At 34.7% G+C, this 18,740-nt stretch overlaps 1 protein-coding gene across 7 annotated transcripts in view; it reads right to left on the bottom strand.

Annotated features, from left to right (window-relative positions):
- Positions 1-200: 200 nt before the first annotated feature.
- LOC149419974 (uncharacterized) overlaps positions 201-18,740 on the bottom strand; it is a 47,422-nt gene continuing 28,882 nt past the window's right edge. For 5 of the 7 annotated variants that reach the window (XM_089637403.1, XM_089637402.1, XM_089637405.1 and 2 more), the window contains 12 exons: positions 17,981-18,084; positions 17,143-17,229; positions 16,341-16,469; positions 15,931-16,104; positions 15,337-15,855; positions 11,333-11,555; positions 10,626-10,943; positions 10,285-10,400; positions 9,924-10,008; positions 4,668-4,812; positions 4,487-4,554; positions 201-4,399 (listed from right to left, as the gene is read on the bottom strand). In XM_089637403.1, coding sequence (XP_089493529.1) covers positions 4,017-4,399; positions 4,487-4,554; positions 4,668-4,812; positions 9,924-10,008; positions 10,285-10,400; positions 10,626-10,943; positions 11,333-11,555; positions 15,337-15,855; positions 15,931-16,104; positions 16,341-16,469; positions 17,143-17,229; positions 17,981-18,084 — 2,351 coding nt within the window. In that variant the 3' untranslated portion in view covers positions 201-4,016. The remainder of the gene's footprint in view (positions 4,400-4,486; positions 4,555-4,667; positions 4,813-9,923; positions 10,009-10,284; positions 10,401-10,625; positions 10,944-11,332; positions 11,556-15,336; positions 15,856-15,930; positions 16,105-16,340; positions 16,470-17,142; positions 17,230-17,980; positions 18,085-18,740) is intronic. The other 2 variants (XM_089637408.1, XM_089637407.1) reach the window with 2 other exon arrangements.

The following is an 18,740-nucleotide window of genomic DNA, read 5'->3' as shown; positions in this document are numbered from 1 at the left end:
ATAACAGGATTTTAATAAAACTGGTACTTTTTTTCATTTCAAGTGCGCTTATCATAAATTTTCACATTTACACTCAAAATTAAGTTGGAAGAAAGAGGTGAGATTTTAATAAAAATTATATTTTCCAGAGGATTGGTGGGAAAGGAAAGGCAGTAAGCAAAAGGTTTATTAAAAAAATATATTATTAATTAAGACTACTATTGTAAAAAAATTTAATTGCATAATATATACACGAAACTTATTAATTAACACAATACGTCCAATCTTAAAATAGTGTATCTAATTCATAAGTGTTTTATTTATTTATTTAATATTTCAGTCCATTGCCAGCTGGACTTCATTCTTCCTAAGATTAAGTATAGAGTTACGCTTTGCGGGGACTGTCAGTAGTCAACCCTTCCAAAGCATTCTTTTCCTCAAAGGTTTTTCATTGGCTCTGATACTAGACCATTCAAATTTACTGTTCTGGGCTAAATGTTATTCCGAAGCATTATTTGATTGTTTAAGCATTTTCGCTGGTTCCTTCATAAGTTCATCAATGTTTGTTCAGGCCGAAAGCGAGTGAAAAGAAACATTTCCTGTAGAAGCAGTTACTAAACATGAATATTTTATCTGACGACCTTTGAAATTGATTAAATCAATCCACCGTTTTTATCTGCAATAAATTCTTATCTGTTAGGATTAAATAAAAATACTGAATGTTGCATTAAGAAGTTTCAATTTGATGAGATCAACTACATATATATGCGCACTATTTTTGACTACAACCTCTTACATTTTGAAAGTCGATAAAACCAAACCTTTTGTAAAAGTTGCAACTGAAATAGGACGTAAAATTCCACATTCTGTTGTTTGGTAACTGCCTACGCACACAATATTTATACAGGGTGTAACACTGCGAATGAGACGTCATGTTCTAAGAGAATGATTTTCATATTGACTGAATTGGATAACTACACACCACAAGCGTTGCCACTTGGAGATTATTTGTCAGAATTTTTTTTTTAAGCATGAGCAAGCAGGTTTTTTAGGTTATCCCTAAAACCCTGATTTTTTAGCAACAGCGTTTTGAGGTAGCATTAGAAGTAACTACATGCTCAGTTCATCAACAATCAGATGATGATGCATATCTCTCCTCCTGATCCTTGGTGATGATAATATAATTCCAAAACGAATTACTGTCTGCAAAACTGATTTGAGATATGATAGTATAATGTAGTGCCATCACACTTCTCTACCACATAATTTTTTGTTTTGTCACTTGATAACGGAAAATTTCGAGGGCTCAATGTCAAACAGTGTATTTACAAAAAACATACAAATAATTCATGGGCTTAAAGTCAAACAACATTATCTACAAAAGAAACATACAAATAATAATAATTGGTATGTTTTTCTGTCGATAATGTTGTTCGACTTTAAGCAATCTAATTATTGGTACGTATTGGTAAGAACTTGAATTATTAAAAAAAAAATTGTAGATAGTGTTGATTGACATTAAGCGCTCGATTTGCGGACCCATATTTTTCTTAAATTTCTTTCCCAGTTAATGGTAATATAATTCCACATTCGCAATGTTCCCCATATACTTTTAATATATTTATCTAAGTGGGAAAAGTTCATTCTTACACTCTAAAACTGAATCAATCACTTCACACACAATTACAACAAATAATTTACGATAAAAATAAATGTACAAATTATAAGTTAATATGATGTCCCTAATTTCGAGTAAGATTAAAATCTAACGATGATTTGAATTTAATTTCCGATTGATATAACTTATTTCTAGAGATTTTGTGGCGAAACACGTATCTAACTAAGAATAACTAATTTACGCACAGGATGGAATCATAAAACCTTGCTCAAGAATTATATTATTCCATAAATAATTTATTAAAAGCATTTGACTTGTACAACAATTCTGTATAGTGATGGCAATGGGATACAATTAGATGCAGGTATTTGTCATTTTTTGATTCTTAGATAAAATTAATGATCTAAATGAATTTTTTTTTTGATATGCTGAAAGTATAGAACCAAAACCGTTACATCACTTAGCAAAGAATGCTAGTTTTAATATTAATTGCTTGGAATTACCATCAATAATGCCAAGTAAAATTGATTTATCAAAAAGATATAACCTATTGCCATCCCAATACTAAATTAATGATAAGAAAATAATAAATGGATGATATAGGACGGGTTGTTTCACAGAATTTGGACAATTCATCAAATTTCAAAAGTTTAAATTCAAGTTCTGTTATTATTTTATCATATTTCACAGAACTTGAATATTAAGGACGGGTTGTTACATAGAATTTGAAAAATTCATCAAATTTCAAAGTTCTGTAAAGGTTCTATTCAAGTTCGTTTACTATATCATTATTGGCCAGTTGATTCACACAAATGAAATAATAGCAGAACTTGAATAGAACTTTTACAGAAATTGAAAATTAACTTTGAATTTTGATTAATTGTTCAAATTCTATGAAACGACCCGTTCTTACTTTGAAATTTGATGAATTTTTTCAAATTCTGAGAAACAACTTGTCCTATGTTACGCAACATCAATGTCAAATATATTACAATACAATATTTCAAGTTATGTAAAAGTAAAAACTTGGTAAAATATAAGTTAAATAAAATTTTTGTAAATAGTATCACCGCCTCGATTTGTATAGCACCACGTCCGAGGCAGTGAACCTATTTAAAATTTTACGCTTGTGTAAATTGACCGAATAAAAGAAACCTGGTATTTCTACTAACTTAATAAACCGCACTTTACATTCATACGGTGAAAATCTTGAGATCGATCATGAAAATCTAAGGAAAGAATGTTAACACATACATAATTTCTCTTTAGATTAGTTAGATATAACAAAATACATAATATAATCACCACTATGAACTTGTTTTCAACCTCTTGGAGAGTGACCTTTTTCAAACAAAACTGTATCCCAGGAGTGGGTATATTTTTAAAATCCAACCTTTTTAAATACAATAATATATTACAGTTTTCTCAAAACATAAGAATATATTTATAAATGCAGAACTCTCTCACTAATCCGCCACCCCAAAAACCGGGCAAGTGTCCAATTAGAGAAAGCGGCGAATTGTAGCTCATACAAAATACGCAAAAAATTAAAACATGTATTTGATATAAACAAACAACACCCGCAATTTTCGTACATTGTAGTAGTTAGGTAAGTTTTAAACATCTTCGGATCTACCGGATCTGCCCTGATGATGGACACTGCAACGCTGTCCGTAACGTCGGCTAAAGAAGGAGTTAGCGCAACACGGCATAACACCCCAAAAACAAACAACAAAAATTGTAGTAGTTGTCAGATAATCAAGCTTACTGAGAGAGTACTGTTATTACAATGAATCAAATGAAAAAATTATAGCCTTTTGAAAGGTTCGTAAATCATTGGATCTGAACTACCAGAACATTATTATAATCACGGAGATGTAACTATGGCCATACTCTCAAGAGGTTAAAAATTATCATCACTCCCAGATATGAGTGTGAATGTGTAATTTATATTTAACGAGTAACGATTTAACAGGCAGTGTGATTAGCCTAAAGAAATGAATCCATTCGGTTTTGAAAGATAGACTGTATAATCTAGTTTCCGAGATTTGAACGTCAGTCTGTCCCGGTCACATATCAGTCAAACAGTGCTAATGAGTGAAGGCATGTAATGGTTGATATATAGGCATTTTTCGTATCATAATAACAAAGGATTGAATTAAAAATATTGTCCAAAATCACAACGATAAATAATAATAATTAACCAGAGACAAGACAAAAGTTTTGAATGGAATTCCATTATATTATATTGGCACGAATACGGAGTAGGTAAATAGGCCCGTCCTTAAGAACACAAGGTGTCTTATTGTAATAAATGTATTTAATTAATTTTATTTTATATTGAGCACGATTTTACGATAGCATCCCGTTGCTTCGTCGATCGGGAGTACAATATACGTTGAGATTACAAACTAATAGTTTACGTAAACTTAAGTTTCTTATGGGGGCTAGTGGGCCAGACGGGGTCCTGTTGGGCCGCGGTTCTTTTGCGTTCGTCCGAGTCTTCTTTGTCGGGCCGTAAGGAGTCTATGGAGGCCACTATCTTGAGGGCTGGGCCCAGCTTCATAGACATGGCCATGACCAAGTGCTCGGGCCGGATGAGGATGAGGGCCTCCCCGTCCACCTCCTGCAGGATGAACTCCTCGGCATACATGGCACAGCCGGGGATGCTGCGGATAAACTCCGACACTTGGTTTACGTTCCACTTAAGCGCCGCATGGGGGGGGTCCTTGTGGCTTTGAGACTCTTCGGTATTTGTTGATGATGCAGTTTTTATTGAATCTTTCGTTTCAGAACCACCGGCTGTCAAAAAATGAAACCATGTTAATAATTATTATTCAAATATGAAATTGTTTCAGATTCAATTATTGTTTTGATTACTAAACTTACAGTCTTGAGCCTCAGAATCGTTCAGTTCTTCATTTGAGTCAACAGAGGGGCCAGTCGCTACTCCTCTCCTGTTAAAAAGGTTTTAATAATTTGTTAATAAAATGTGGACACAAGCAAACATTCATAGTTATAAGGGCATATAAATTTGCAGAAGTTATGAATAAATAAATGTATTATTTACTTGGCCTCATATCTCCGACTGCAAGTTGTGTTGCAGAACCTCTTGGCTCTCTTCAAAGACTTGCCGCAGTATTCACATTTGTCTCCTTCCACTACACGCTGGACTCCTGTGATGCCTGCGTTTGAAGGCAGGTTCATTTTCCTCCCTACAAAAGATTCAAAGCATTATTAGAATCATTTCATTCAGCTTCTTTCAATTTTAAATTCCATCTTATTTTCTCTCAAAATGACTCAATGTCATAGACATCCTTAACACATCTGGAGGCAAGCCAGTGACCATATTTTTGGCACCAGGAGGATTCAAGAATTTATTTATTTATTTAAACGCCCATTGGGCTTTTACATACATTGTTATTAGTGTTATTACATTAACTATGTGACATTGAAAAATTTACGTACATATATAAATAAAATAGTTATTATATCTGTAGTACATAAATGTTTTACAAATAATACAGAATACCATTATGGAGAACAGTTTTTTTTTTCTTTTTTTACTTACTTAGAAAAATAAATGGATTGAAATTAATCAGCATTTATAGGGACTTAAAATCATATTCGAATTGTTATTTAAATTACAATATTAATTTGTAAAGTTAAAACATATATATTAAAGTTAAAAAGTCATAAAAGAAGTCATAAAAGAAAAGAGTGAAAAAACAGAAGCTAAAAAATGGGTTTTTTACTATGGAGTGGAGAAGTCATACATATCAGCAAAGTGTTTATGTAGATTTCGTTTGAGCACTGCTACGGAATCTCTAAATATATCAACAACATTACCAAATTTATTACCAAAATTTTGTATTCGATTTAACGATATGTGCGCATGATAATTAGATTTGAAATTGTTACAGAAAAAGGTGGAATTTTGTCTCGTATTTTTGGAAGGTACAAATAATTTTATTGTGGCAAGAATTTCAGGGCTGTCGATTCTATAATTAATAATTTTATTTAGTAGAACAAGGTCGGAGATAATTCGCCTATCTGATAGCGTAATCAAATTTAGTTGATGCATGAGTTGGATATAATTTATATTTTGGATTGGAATATTTAGTTTAAAGTTAATAAATCTTAAAAATTTGTGTTGTACCCTTTCAATATTGTTGGAATGTACTTTATAAAACGGGGACCAAATAGGCGAATTATACTCTACTTGACTTCTTACTAAAGATGTGTACAGTGTGTTCAAACATTCTAGTGACTTGAAGTCACATGCGGTTCTACATATAAACCCAAGCATTTTTAGGGCTTTATTTGTGATTTCATTTATATGCGGATTGAATGTTAACTGTTCATCAAATATAACACCCAAGTCCCTGATTTGAGTGACAGCTGTCAATTTTACATTATTAAGCGAATATTCATAAATTGTATGATTTCGTATTTTACAAAAACGAATGACCTGACATTTTTTAATATTAAGAAACAGAGAGTTGATGATGCACCAACGATATAGTTTATTTAAATTAAGTTGCAAAGTATAACAATCGTCTAAACTGCGTATTGTTTTATATATTTTCAAATCATCTGCGAAAAGAAGAACTTCTACATCTTTAAATATGCTAACAATATCATTAATAAATAACAAAAAAAGAATTGGTCCCAGGTGAGACCCCTGAGGGACCCCACTTGTGGCTTCGAAAATGTAAGATTCCACAGATTTTATTTTGACACATAGCTCTCTTTTACTAAGATAACTTTCAATCCAACTTAACAGATTACCCTTGATACCCAACATACTTAATTTTTGTACAAGGATATGTCGCCTAACTTTGTCAAATGCTTTGGAAAAATCAGTATATATTGAATCCACTTGATGCTTCAAGGCAAGAGAATCAGTTATGTAATTTTCGTATATGATCAAGTTACTTAGGGTGGATTTACCTGTGATAAAGCCATGCTGGTTGGGTACAATAATATTATTAATTTGTTTACATATTACATCTAGGACTAACGATTCAAATAGTTTGGGAATAGCGGACAATATACATATTGGTCTGTAGTTCGATACATCGCTTTTATCTCCCTTTTTATGAATAGGCGTAAGATAGCTTTTTTTCCACTGTTTTGGAAAACACCCTGACGACAAAGACTTATTAAATAGTAAAAATAATGGATAAGTCAAACTGCGAACACAAGATTTTAAATATATTGGAGGGAAACCATCCGGTCCAGCGGATTTATTAGTATCTAATGCTTTTATAGCCTTTTCTATAGCGTTTATTTCAATAAAACAATGGTTTAGGTTAAGTGATTCTTCAAGTGATATATCATTTGGGATTTCATTATCGGTAATATTATCATCATAAACACTTTTGAATAAATCTGCAAAAAGATTGACAATGCCTTCGATATTATCCGCACAATTGTTATTCAGATACATAATATTTGGTAAACTACCATCATTTTTACGCTGAGCATTAGAAAAGTTCCACAATTTTTTAACATTATCATGAACCTCCATTTCTATTAAACTAATATAATCATTATAACATTTTTTAGACAATTCTTTGCACTGCTTTCTTATGTTAGTAAACATTATATAATCATCGACGTTTCTAGATTGCTTATATATTCGGTGAGTTTGTTTTTTAGTATAAATCAATTCTTTTAATTCTTTTGAAAACCATGTAGGGTAAAGGGATGCAATAAAATTAACTTTTGGAACATGACGTTCTTTTGAAGTGTTTAGGATTGAATAAAATTGTTGGACTTGATTCACAATATTGTTTTCATCTTCTAGAAATGACCAGTCTATATGGTCAAGATAATCAATTATATTTGGGTAGTCAGCTTTTTTAAAATTGTACGATGAAGTTTTTAATTTCTGCAATTTTCTAGACTCATTTGTGATAATAATATCTAACGCGGGATGGTGTTGGTCTAAAGGTAACAACAATTCATCCGATTGTTCTACCACTGTACTTAAGTCACTAGAAAATACTAGGTCAAGCATTCGGTTATAAGAATTATGCACTTTATTTAACTGTTTTAGTCCTAGGAAAAAAGACATATCAAGCATTTCCTTAGATTTGACACACTGCACTTCTGTTTCGTTAATAATCACTTCATTGTTCTTATCGAAAGACCAGTCGATTTTCGGAAGATTGTAGTCGCCTACAATTATAAATTTGGCTTTAGGATATTTATATTTTAGTGTTTCTACATCCTCGATGTGGTTCTTGTATATTTGCAGATCTGACATTGGTGGAATATAAGTACAAGCGATAATGATTTTTGTGGATGAAATATTTAGCATTACAAACATCTGTTCAACGCTTTTGTGTTTAACTGGCAATTTTTTAGATGAAATGTTTTTAGATATGCACACCATTACACCTCCTCCTTTTGATTTGTTGCTTGTAATGGGGTCACGGTCAAGACGATAGATGTTGTATTTATTGAGACCTAATTCCGATGAATTGATGTCCTCATTTAACCATGTTTCTGTTAATAACAAAATATCATGTGGGAATGTGGGAGAAGTTATTTTAAGATGTTGTAATTTAGTTCTCATTCCGCGGACATTTTGGTAGTACCCAAACAATTTTAGGTGCTGTTTAAGTTTTTTGGCACGTTTTTTATTATTTTTGGAACAGAGTTTATGTACTTAATTGTTATGTTTGTTTCCCCTTCCGCTTTTCTCGTTTCAAACTCTTTCCAAACATCCGTCATTTGTTTCCTTTGCAGCTGCGTGAGATCTTGTTTAACTTTGATGCCATTTTTCAGTTTATATTTATTTATGATTATTTGCTTAGCTTGATATGAATCTTGGAGTTCTACTTTTATTGGCCTGATCTTGTCAGTTTTTCTTACGCCAAGCCTATATATTTTAGAAATATTTATCTGTAGTGTATCATCGATAATTTTTAACGTTGAACATACTTTGTTGTTGTCATCAGATATCCTGTTGGTTTGATTCTCGTCTCTACTTTCAGGTACGTTCAGCAGAATTAGATTTTTCGAACGTAAATTCCTTTCTGTTATCTCGGTAATTGCGTCACATATTTCCATTGAAGTAGATTGAGTAGTTCCAGTTATTGCAGGTTGGTTATTAATAATATTTTTGTATGCGGATAGTTCACCCTCCATAGTCCCCAAGAATGCTTTGAATAAACTGAGAAATCAGTTTTACGTTGATCACCAAACAGTGAACATAGAAATAACCAGACCCTGCGCAGAAAAGTAAAGCTCGCTAAAGAAAGGCAACGGTCTGAATGTTCGTTTTTAACCAAACTGTCTACAAATCGGGTTGCGCAAATTAAAGCGAGGTGAGTAAATTATAACACATTCGTAAAAGTGTTAAACTTCTCACGCCTCAGCCATATTATGACAGAAGTTCGGAGTATTTCAGCTTTGCAATAAAATTGAAATATTTATGAACATATCTGAAAACTGCTTTTGAAAATTAATAAAATAAACTATCAAATTTTATTATTTTACACAAAAATAATAAAATTTTCGATATTTTAAATATATATTTTTTTCTTTTTTCATTAACCCCACACAGGAGGCCCTGAGAAAGTTAATTTCCTACAGGGCCTATGTCATCTTTTGGATGCTGTGTGGAGGGTCTTTTAAAAGGAAGAGAAGGATAGTAAGTTCTGGGAAGGTAAAAGGAATGAGGGTTGGGCAGGAATCTATGGATCTGTGTGTCCAGGAGTGACATATATGAATATATGCCTCCAACTGCGACGCAAGGGGATGGGCCGAGAGACCAAAGGTTGGAGAGGTAAAAGGGTCTCCAGTCTCTCCTGATCTGGCACACCACGCAGCTGGCGGGTAGGCGCATCCTGAACACACCTCACACCATGAACCCCTGCTAAAGCGAACCACTTGGAGTGACCTATGGCAGAGGTGTTGGTTAGCCAATAAGTGGTTCAAGGGGCGGCGGTACCCATATTGAGAACTAAATAGCATAACAAAATATTCGATTTTTGAAAAAAGACTGACCTTTTGTTTGTCCGATTTGGGATTTGTAGTTAAGTTTTTACGCAGCCACCAATTTGCGAGCCATTGTAAAAAGGACTAGTAATTGGTAAGCAGATTTTATTTTTGAGAACTAAATAGTGATATTACGATGCGACCTGCCTGTATACTGACATATTCATTTATAAAAAAATCACCGAAAGGGAGGGAGATGTTCACGCCACTTTCCCCTCCTAATTAATTGGATGTTCAATGACTTCTGTTATAAAGATGTAACATCAAGTATTCATATTGTTTTAGATTAAGGTTATTGAGATTCATTATTTACCTCTTTCATGAGATCCCGGTAATTCCCTACTTTCCTGCGTAGATGTTTCTCGCTCGGCTGTCCATTCACGTAGAGGTCTATTCACCTAAAAAATGGTTAAATAATTATAAATCAATGAAAGCATTCAAAATTCATTATGCCATGAAAAGAATAAAAATTTAATTTAGAGGGTGAGTCTGCGCCTTTTGCGCAATTATTAACGCAAATTAAATTGATATTGCATTACATATAATGAGTTGTATGTAATGTACATAACAGACTCAACCCCCGGGAGTTCATCTGTATGTACTTTATATGCGACTCGTATTAGCTAACGCAAAAGATACAGACTACTTTCCTGATGGGTTTTAATAAAACTTACTGCAAATGGTTCAGAAGCCTCTTGTATTACAAAGCCTTCGATGACATGGGTCAGGATGTTGGGCTTGACCATGGCTTTGGGAAGACGTTTGTCTGATACACTGGAGGTTTGCAGACCTAGAAAGAAAAAACAATTTATAAAACGAAAAATTACAATACCCCTTATCAATAAATGTGTTTTAAATTTTATACAGCTGATAAACAACCATTTACCCTACATTAATGGTTGTTTATCAGCTGTATAAAATTTAAAACACGTTTAAGTAAGGCCCAATGACTATAAAGGTCTACCGAGACGAAAGCCACTCAATGTTTTAAGTATTAATAATTGTATTGCCATACCTATAGAAGTGGGAACATGGTTCATCACATTAAGGTTGGCCTGCACTTGTTGGAACTGCGCTTGGCTACTGGTCACTGTCTCCGTCTTCTTCGCGGGCTCCGTCTGAGGAGTGGGAGTCACTGGCGCCTCAGCCGGAGGTGGCGCCACCTTGTCCTGCTGCGTGCCGGTGCTGGTACTCGTGCTGGTGCTGGTGCTGATGGTGGACTCCGTTTTGCTGACCATGGCCGACAGCTCTCGGGTGACTTTCTCTATTCCGGGGTCGAGCTCAGATGTGGATGTCGAGGTTATGGTGAGGATGTCTGGCTTCTTTTCGCTGTCTGAAAATTATATAATTTTTTAGGAATGACAAAAATTATTGACAGGAATGACTTGATAATCAAACTCTTCTGAACATTACTAATTTTAAAGGCAGTTATATTCTTACAATATCAAATCATAAATGTATCATTTTTAGAGTTGTAACAAGACTTGCCTCCGAAATCAGTGGGGTGTCATTATTACAGCAAAAACAAAGCTTGCTTCAAATCAGTGATGCATCATTTTTATAGCAATAATAACAAAGCTTGACTTTAAATCAGCAAGTGCGAAGTTTTAACAGCAATAGCAACTTAAATCAGTAATTTTTATAGCAATAACAAAGCTTGCCTTTAAAATCAGAAATACTACAGCAATAAAAATAATAAATGTTAATAAAATAAAGAAGTACCTGTGGTACTTGATGGTGTGGTGTTGGTCTGAGCCTGTGACTGAGCAACCGTGACGATGGGGCCTCCGGCTGGTGACGCCCCGATAGACAAAGAGGTGGAAGGTGGAAGACTTAGGACAGAGACAGCTGGTTGGACTACGGCGCTGGCACCACTCGACACGTCGCTCACCGAGATTTCTACGTTCATCAAGGACTCCATGGCAGAGTTGCCAACGCTGACCATCTGATGTACAAATAAATAATCACATTATCATGATTAGAAGAAATAAGATGCTGATTGTAAAAATACTAACTTACGACTAATAAGGTTGAAGGAACCAGTCCAGAGTTTGGAGATGGCATTTCTGAAGTAGCAGACCCTAAGGCTTGGTATAAATTCCCTCCTAAACTAAAATCAATTCTTATTTTTGGAATAACTTAATCGGATTAGCTCGGTGGTCAGAGCACAAAATGAGGAACAGGTCCTGGACTCAATTCCTAGATGCGAATGAATCTTTTTCTGTCTTTTCTGTTCCACATTTTTCATTTGAGTCGTTAATCTTGTCTTCAATGATTAAAACCAATTCAATCTTCAATAGAATTCAAAAATACTAACCCTTGAAAGAAGTCAATATTTTACTGGGTTCAAATTGTTTAAATTGCTTTTACATTTTCAATTTAAATGTGTTTTTATGTAATTATTTTTAAGTCTTATACTGAATCAGTCTACCCATTATAAATATCCAAATTGTATGATCTTGACATTGTACCGCTCTTATATTTATTTTAAATTATTTTTATATTATTATCAACCCCTTGGGTCTTTTCGTGTCTTTTTGTCCACAGAACAAAGACGGTAGTAGAGTATTATTGAGTCTGTATGGCGAGTGCTGATACGGACTCATTAAAGTCGATCTTCTTTTGTATTACTGTGAGATATATAATTTAAGTAGTGTTCGAAATGGGCAGCTCAACGCTTTGTAATTGCATTTAAAATTGAACTATAGACACTTCCAAATAATTATAATACACATATTCCAAAAAAACATTGACTGCCATTGCTTTCTATGTTGCGAAATATTTGTAAAAAGTTTGTGAATTTTTTTTATAAGAAAAGAAAAAAAGTGAAATGACAATAACCTTTATAATGTAACTAAATAAACTTTATTTTTATTATTAAAGTGGTATTTTTAGTTGAATGAAAAAAAAAAACAGGCAGTAAGCGACAACTAAACAAGGATATTCTTTTACATATTTTTAAAATCAAAATTTAGATCATTTTTATCGCAAATCAGGGGTTAAATTCATCCACTAAACTGAATCAAATTACCCTTGCCAAGTTTCCTCAACAACACAACAATATATGGAAAAACATGCACAAAATAGGTTATTAGTTTGGGTTATTTTAATAATTTATGCATATTTCCTAACCTTCAAACTTAACTTCGACAAATGTAATGATACAAATAAGAAAAAACATGATGGTCGCACATGAAATTTAGAACTTTCAGAAAAATGGATCTTTTACCATCTCCCCTGACATAAATAATTAAGTTCAAACCAAGTGCTATTTATATTAAATTTACTTATTGAGCGTGAGGAGGAATTCGGCAATGTTACCACTCAATAAATAAATAAAGTTCACCATTTAACTATGATATTTCAATTATAGTATGTTATAATTTCTTCTCTATCTTACTGCAAAGAAACAAGAATATTTAGTACAATGAACTACAGTAGAACCTCGTTAATTCGAAATCCACGGGATATCAAAAATCAAATTTCGAATTAACGAATTCCCACGTAATTCTAAATTTTATGAAAAAAAGATGCCAAAAGTCGAGTTCCTGGGTCGCCCCTTCAAATTTGGGTAGTATCTTAGGAGTGAATGCGTATTATTACGAATTATTCTAGTGTAAATCGAATTTTCGCAGCCGATCACCGCCGCGGTTGGCCCTTCATGTTCAGTTATTCGAAGTAAATTCGTAAAAATACCACACATTTCCGGGTCAATGAAATTTGCGCGGCCGGCCCTTTAAATTCGGATGTTAGAAATAAATTCGTAAAATAAGATATATTTAATTTTTCGGAATAACTTAATTGAGTAAAACCTCAAATTGTAATATTTAAATATTGAAGACAATATTAGTGATTTTTAAACGAAAATCTGAAACAGAAAAATCAGAAAAGGAAACGGTCACATCTGGTCCCAGATGTGACCGTTTCCTTTTCTGATTTTTCTGTTTCAGATTTTCGTTTAAAAATCACTAATATTGTCTTCAATATTTAAATATTACAATTTGAGGTTTTACTCAATTAAGTTATTCCGAAAAATTAATATTCATTCTAGACTTGCAGAAAAGTCAACAGATGTCGCACATTAAAAATAAAAAATAAGATAGGTTTATCTAAAAGACGCTGTCTGGATTGCATTTAGTTCGGGTTGAATCTTGCGATCATACATAAAGATAGTTGCCAATAAAAATGTGCGGTGAAAAAATGAAGACAATGTTGGTAGTTCTTATTCGAAGTATGATACAGTTAAAAGTGACCGAGTAGGATAGGGTCCCATTAGCGCAGTTGGTAGAGCATTGTCCCGGAAAGACAAGGGTCCTGGGTTCGTGTCCCAGATGTGACCGTTTCCTTTTCTGATTTTTTTTTTAAGATATATTTATGCGTGAATCGAAATTTCGCGGCCTACCATTTAAATTCAGATCTTCGTAAAATAAGATATTTACGCGTAAATCGAAATTTCGCAGCCTACCATTAAAATTCAGATATTCGTAATAACACGATATATTTAAACGTAAAACGAAATTTCGCGGCCGATTTTGGTCACTGCCTACCCTTTAATTTGAGATATTTGTAAAAATACGATATACTTCATTCTTCTTCTTTATATGATATATTTAATCGTAAATTGAATTTTCTCGGCAGATTTTCGTCGCGGCCGGCCTTTTAAATTCAGATATTTGAAGTAAATTCGTAAAAATACGTCATATTTCCACGTGAATCGAAATTTTTTGTTCATTTCCGTCACCCTGGATCTTTTATGTCATATATTCCAAGTAAATTTAGTAAATATACAATAAATTTCCGCATAAATTGAAATTACGCGTCTGATTTCTGTCGCGGCGGGCCTTTTAAAATTCAGATATTCTAAATAAATTCCTAAAAATGTGGTATATTTATGCGTAAATTGAGATTTTGCGGCCAATTCCCGTCGCGGCCGGACCTTTATTTAGAATGTCTGAATTTAAATTCGTTAAAATATGATATATTTCCGCGTTTATCGAGAATTCGCGGAAGAATTCCGTCGCGGCCGGATATTCGAAATAAATTTGTAAAAATAAAATACCTATTAAATTCAGATATTTGGTGTAAATTCGTAAAACCACGACACATTTCTGCATAAAACCAATTTTCTCAGCCCTTCAAACTCCGATATTGGAAATAAATTGGAAAAAATACAACATTCCACTGTAAATCGATTCAGATTTACAAAATAATAATACTAATTAGGAGGAAGCATAACCACGTAAAAATACATTTTTCAGCGTTTTACAGCCACGGGTGATTTTTAGATTTAGATTTATGATAAAATTTGATTACACAAACAAATTTTCGTGGGCGGACAAAAATAAATTTCGAATTATGAATTTCTAATTAAAAAACCATTTTGTAAGAAAAAATTTTTTTGTGGATATTTTTGGGTGAAAATTTCGAATAACGCGTTTTTTCGAATTAACGGGGTTCGAATTAAGAGGAGCTACAAGCTAAAAATGTGTTACATATATTTTTTATTGAGTAATTTATAAATTTCTTTGTATTCTACTGAAGCGAAGCGATAGGAAAACCTTCAATTTATCTAAAGCATATTTTTTGGTATTCACAATGTACACCAATTCGTTATAAGAATGAATCAAAATAGTGATTTGGCCTTAAGCCTCGCCTTAACAGGGTTCTACTGTATACTTATTATGTAATAAAAAAATTACAACCAAATGAAAAAAAATGTTAATTACCTTAGGTTCGTGTTCAATCTTCACTGTGACTGGGGTGTTCAGTGTGGGGGTAGTGGGGACAGAAGACATCATGGGTTGCGGTTCTGCCATTAGTTGCAGTTGCAGTTGTGTTTGCTGTTGTTGCTGCTGCTGTTGATGATTCTGATGCAACTGTTGCTGCACGGGTTGCAGTTGCTGAGCGGGCTGATGCATCTGCTGCTGCTGGGGTGCCTGCAGCATCTGTATCTGCTGCGGAGTGGCTTGCTGCAATTGCTGAGTCTGTTGCTGCAACTGCTGCAGCTGGTTAGGCTGCAGGTTGGCTTGCTGGCTGAGTTGCTGCAGTTGCTGTTGTTGTTGCTGCTGTATCTGCTGGTTGATTTGCTGTTGGTGCAGTTGTTGAAGAGGCTGCAGCTGGGCAGGGGAGGCGGGGGCGGGACTCTGCATGGGGGACATGACAGCCTGCGGCTGCTGAGCCAGGACCATGGGGTTCTGCGGGGGTTGCAGGGTGCCCTGCGGTGAAGCCAATCCCGTCTGGCTCATCTACCATACAAATATTTTATACACCATCATACAATAAAGTAAGATCCAAGTTAAATAATTTGACGGGTTTGTTACCATAAAGCTAAATCTCTGTAGGGGAGAGAAGGGGCGGTGAGACTCCATCCACCTACTAGCTTCTGTTTTCATACTAAGGGTTCTTTCGGCGTCGCTTGATGGATTTCGAGACTCATCATTGTCGTCCGCCGCATTCAGGGAGGGAGAGGGGGCACCTACATTCTGTCTTCTTGTCTACAATTATTAACATTGACATATACAAACACGGGTCATGGAAATATATCATAACAAGATCTTGACACTGGAATAGGAATTCAATCTCAACCCAGTTCATAGATTCACCTGTAGAAAAATTAATACAAATAAAAGTCGTGGAATCCAATTAGTAAAATAAAATTTATAAGTATTACTAGAAGTTAGACAGTATAAAAGAAAATTAATATTAATTTTCTTTAAAAATGTATTTGTACCTGCGGAGACATGATGGGGGGCTGAGGAAGTGTCATGATGGAGCCCTGCGCCGTGTGAAGGGTGGCTTGGAGCCCCGCAGAACTCATCAGCTGACTGTTCTGCAGCATTCCAGAGTTACCCAGGGCATTCTACAAAATATTCAAATACTTTTAACAATGTTCAAATTCGTTTACTTATCAATGCGAGAAGATATCTAAATTTTAGACTTCAGTCTATTATATACTATCAGTATATAATGGTCTATAACCTGTTGAACAGCACAGATCATTCATCGTTCCGAGATGCAGAACTAAGCATTGGTAATACCTGTTTTACAAATTATTGGCCTCTTAAATGACCTTACCTCTGGAGAGTGTGATTGTAAATATTGCATAGATTTGCATCCATATAAAAAAAATACACTCTCCAGGCATTCATCAATAAAACTGCACAGAAATAGAATAATTATTGCACTAACAAAAAATTGTAGTTTGCGAGAAGATTTCTAGCTAACAGCGTAACGAAAAGAAGATGATTTTATTACAAAGACATGTTTAGGTTAATGCGGTTCCCTAGTGGAAACAGACAAACACCAAAAGCGAATAAAATTAAAGCAACTGACAAAACATTGAATTATGTATGAAACTAAATATTATACTGGTACAAGGCGCAGAAAGAGAAATAAAACTGCAAATAAACAATAGGAAGACAAGAAAACAAAGAATTATTGCAAAGAAATAAATAACAATTGCAACTGAGGAAGTGTACCCTTGTAACAGCGGACAACATAAACCCATACAGAATGGTTTGGACATTCGGTACCTGTGTGTGAGTAACCGTGGTAAGGTTAGTCAGGGCTTGGGAGGGCGGCATTGGGGAAACTTCCTCCACCATCATCCCGGGGCCGAACTAACAACAATAACAACCAATCTTCAGATAACTAACCTTTAACCACCCACAGGAGGCCTTCATTGATACTCAATTGCTATAATCTTGGTTAATGGTTAATAAACTTTGAAAGGTGTTTTTTATTGCACTTCCGCTTGAGCCAACATTTTAGACAGTTAGAAGTGTATAATAGCTGCCCTCGTGATGGGACACTGCAAAACATTGGATCATGGACTAGGAAACACGGTTGTGCATCCCAAAAAACTACCAACATAATGGTAAAATCCCCTACTCTTTTGCGTGAGTTATAACAATCGTGGGAAAAAACAATGTAAAGTGGTTTACAGACATAAATGTAGAGGTGCAGTTTTAGATTATTTTCCACATTCCTTTGCTACCCTCCTTGTTGATAGGGCGTAAAGGATTACCTATTCCTTTGATATGCTTGTTCTTTGTGATATATCTATGTTCTTTGTGATACATCTGCGTTCTTTGTGACATATTCAGGTAAATTAAAGAAAAGTCAACAAACTCATCGCTTCCACCTCGATTTACATTCACTTATTACATACCGTGGTCAGTTGAAAGTTAACAAAGTAACCCACATTTGAACACACAACAACAATAGTTGGTACCCAGGCTACAATACATCTCAACATCTCTGTTCACTATCTAGATAGGTCTGAATGATTATTATTATTATGGATTGATGGACGGAAGCGATATATGTATTATTATTTATAGAGTTGTCTGGGATAGGAATAAAACTTACGGGGTGTATTTGCTGTACGATGGGAATGTTCTGTTGCATGGCACTCATCTGCATCCCTTGATTCATGGAAACTACAGGCATCCCACCTTGCTGCATTGTCATACCTGGAAATTAAAGAGTTAATGTAATAATGCAGCCCGCATCACGGAATGAGGTTGCGGGGAGCCGGGGTAGATTTATGTAGGGCTTTAATACTCGAGCCTCGCTGACCCATGCCCCGGGTTGGCTAACCCACCCGGCAGACCAATGAGAGCGGCGCTACTCAAAAGTAATACATATGGTCATGAAACTGAAGAATATTATTGTATTTATAATGTTTACGAGTGTTCAGCCGAAGGTATAACAAAATAAATACATAATACAGATAGAAAGGCCGTACTCTATTTAGCATAATAAACAATAGTGCAAATGCAAGTTTTTAAAAAGATATTTATGATTACCCTGAATATGTTGGGCCGGGGACCCCCACACTTTAGCATTGAATCTTTGCTTCTTTAATTAATAAACATGCTGGAAGAAAGTACTTTGGGTCGGGCAAGGGATCGTGAAGAGGAGCATCTTGTGAAATTTTTTGTCCATTGTGGTCAATAATACAACACGCGAAACATTCGCATACCACGAAACAGGGTCGCGCACAGACCCGCCACTCCGCCAGGACAAGGAGTGGGGGTCCGAAGTAAATACAGGTGCGCGGCCCTTCACAATCACACTCCAGTTCGGAGAGTCTCTCGGATAAACTCTCCACTCTCGGACACTCTCA

This window comes from Hesperophylax consimilis, chromosome 11 (genome assembly GCF_061612785.1).
Source record: "Hesperophylax consimilis isolate HC1 chromosome 11, BYU_Hcon_1.0, whole genome shotgun sequence".
Taxonomy (NCBI): Eukaryota; Metazoa; Arthropoda; class Insecta; order Trichoptera; family Limnephilidae; genus Hesperophylax; species Hesperophylax consimilis.
The sequence above is the reverse complement of the archived record's forward strand: the minus strand, read 5'-3'. Positions and strand labels throughout refer to the sequence as shown.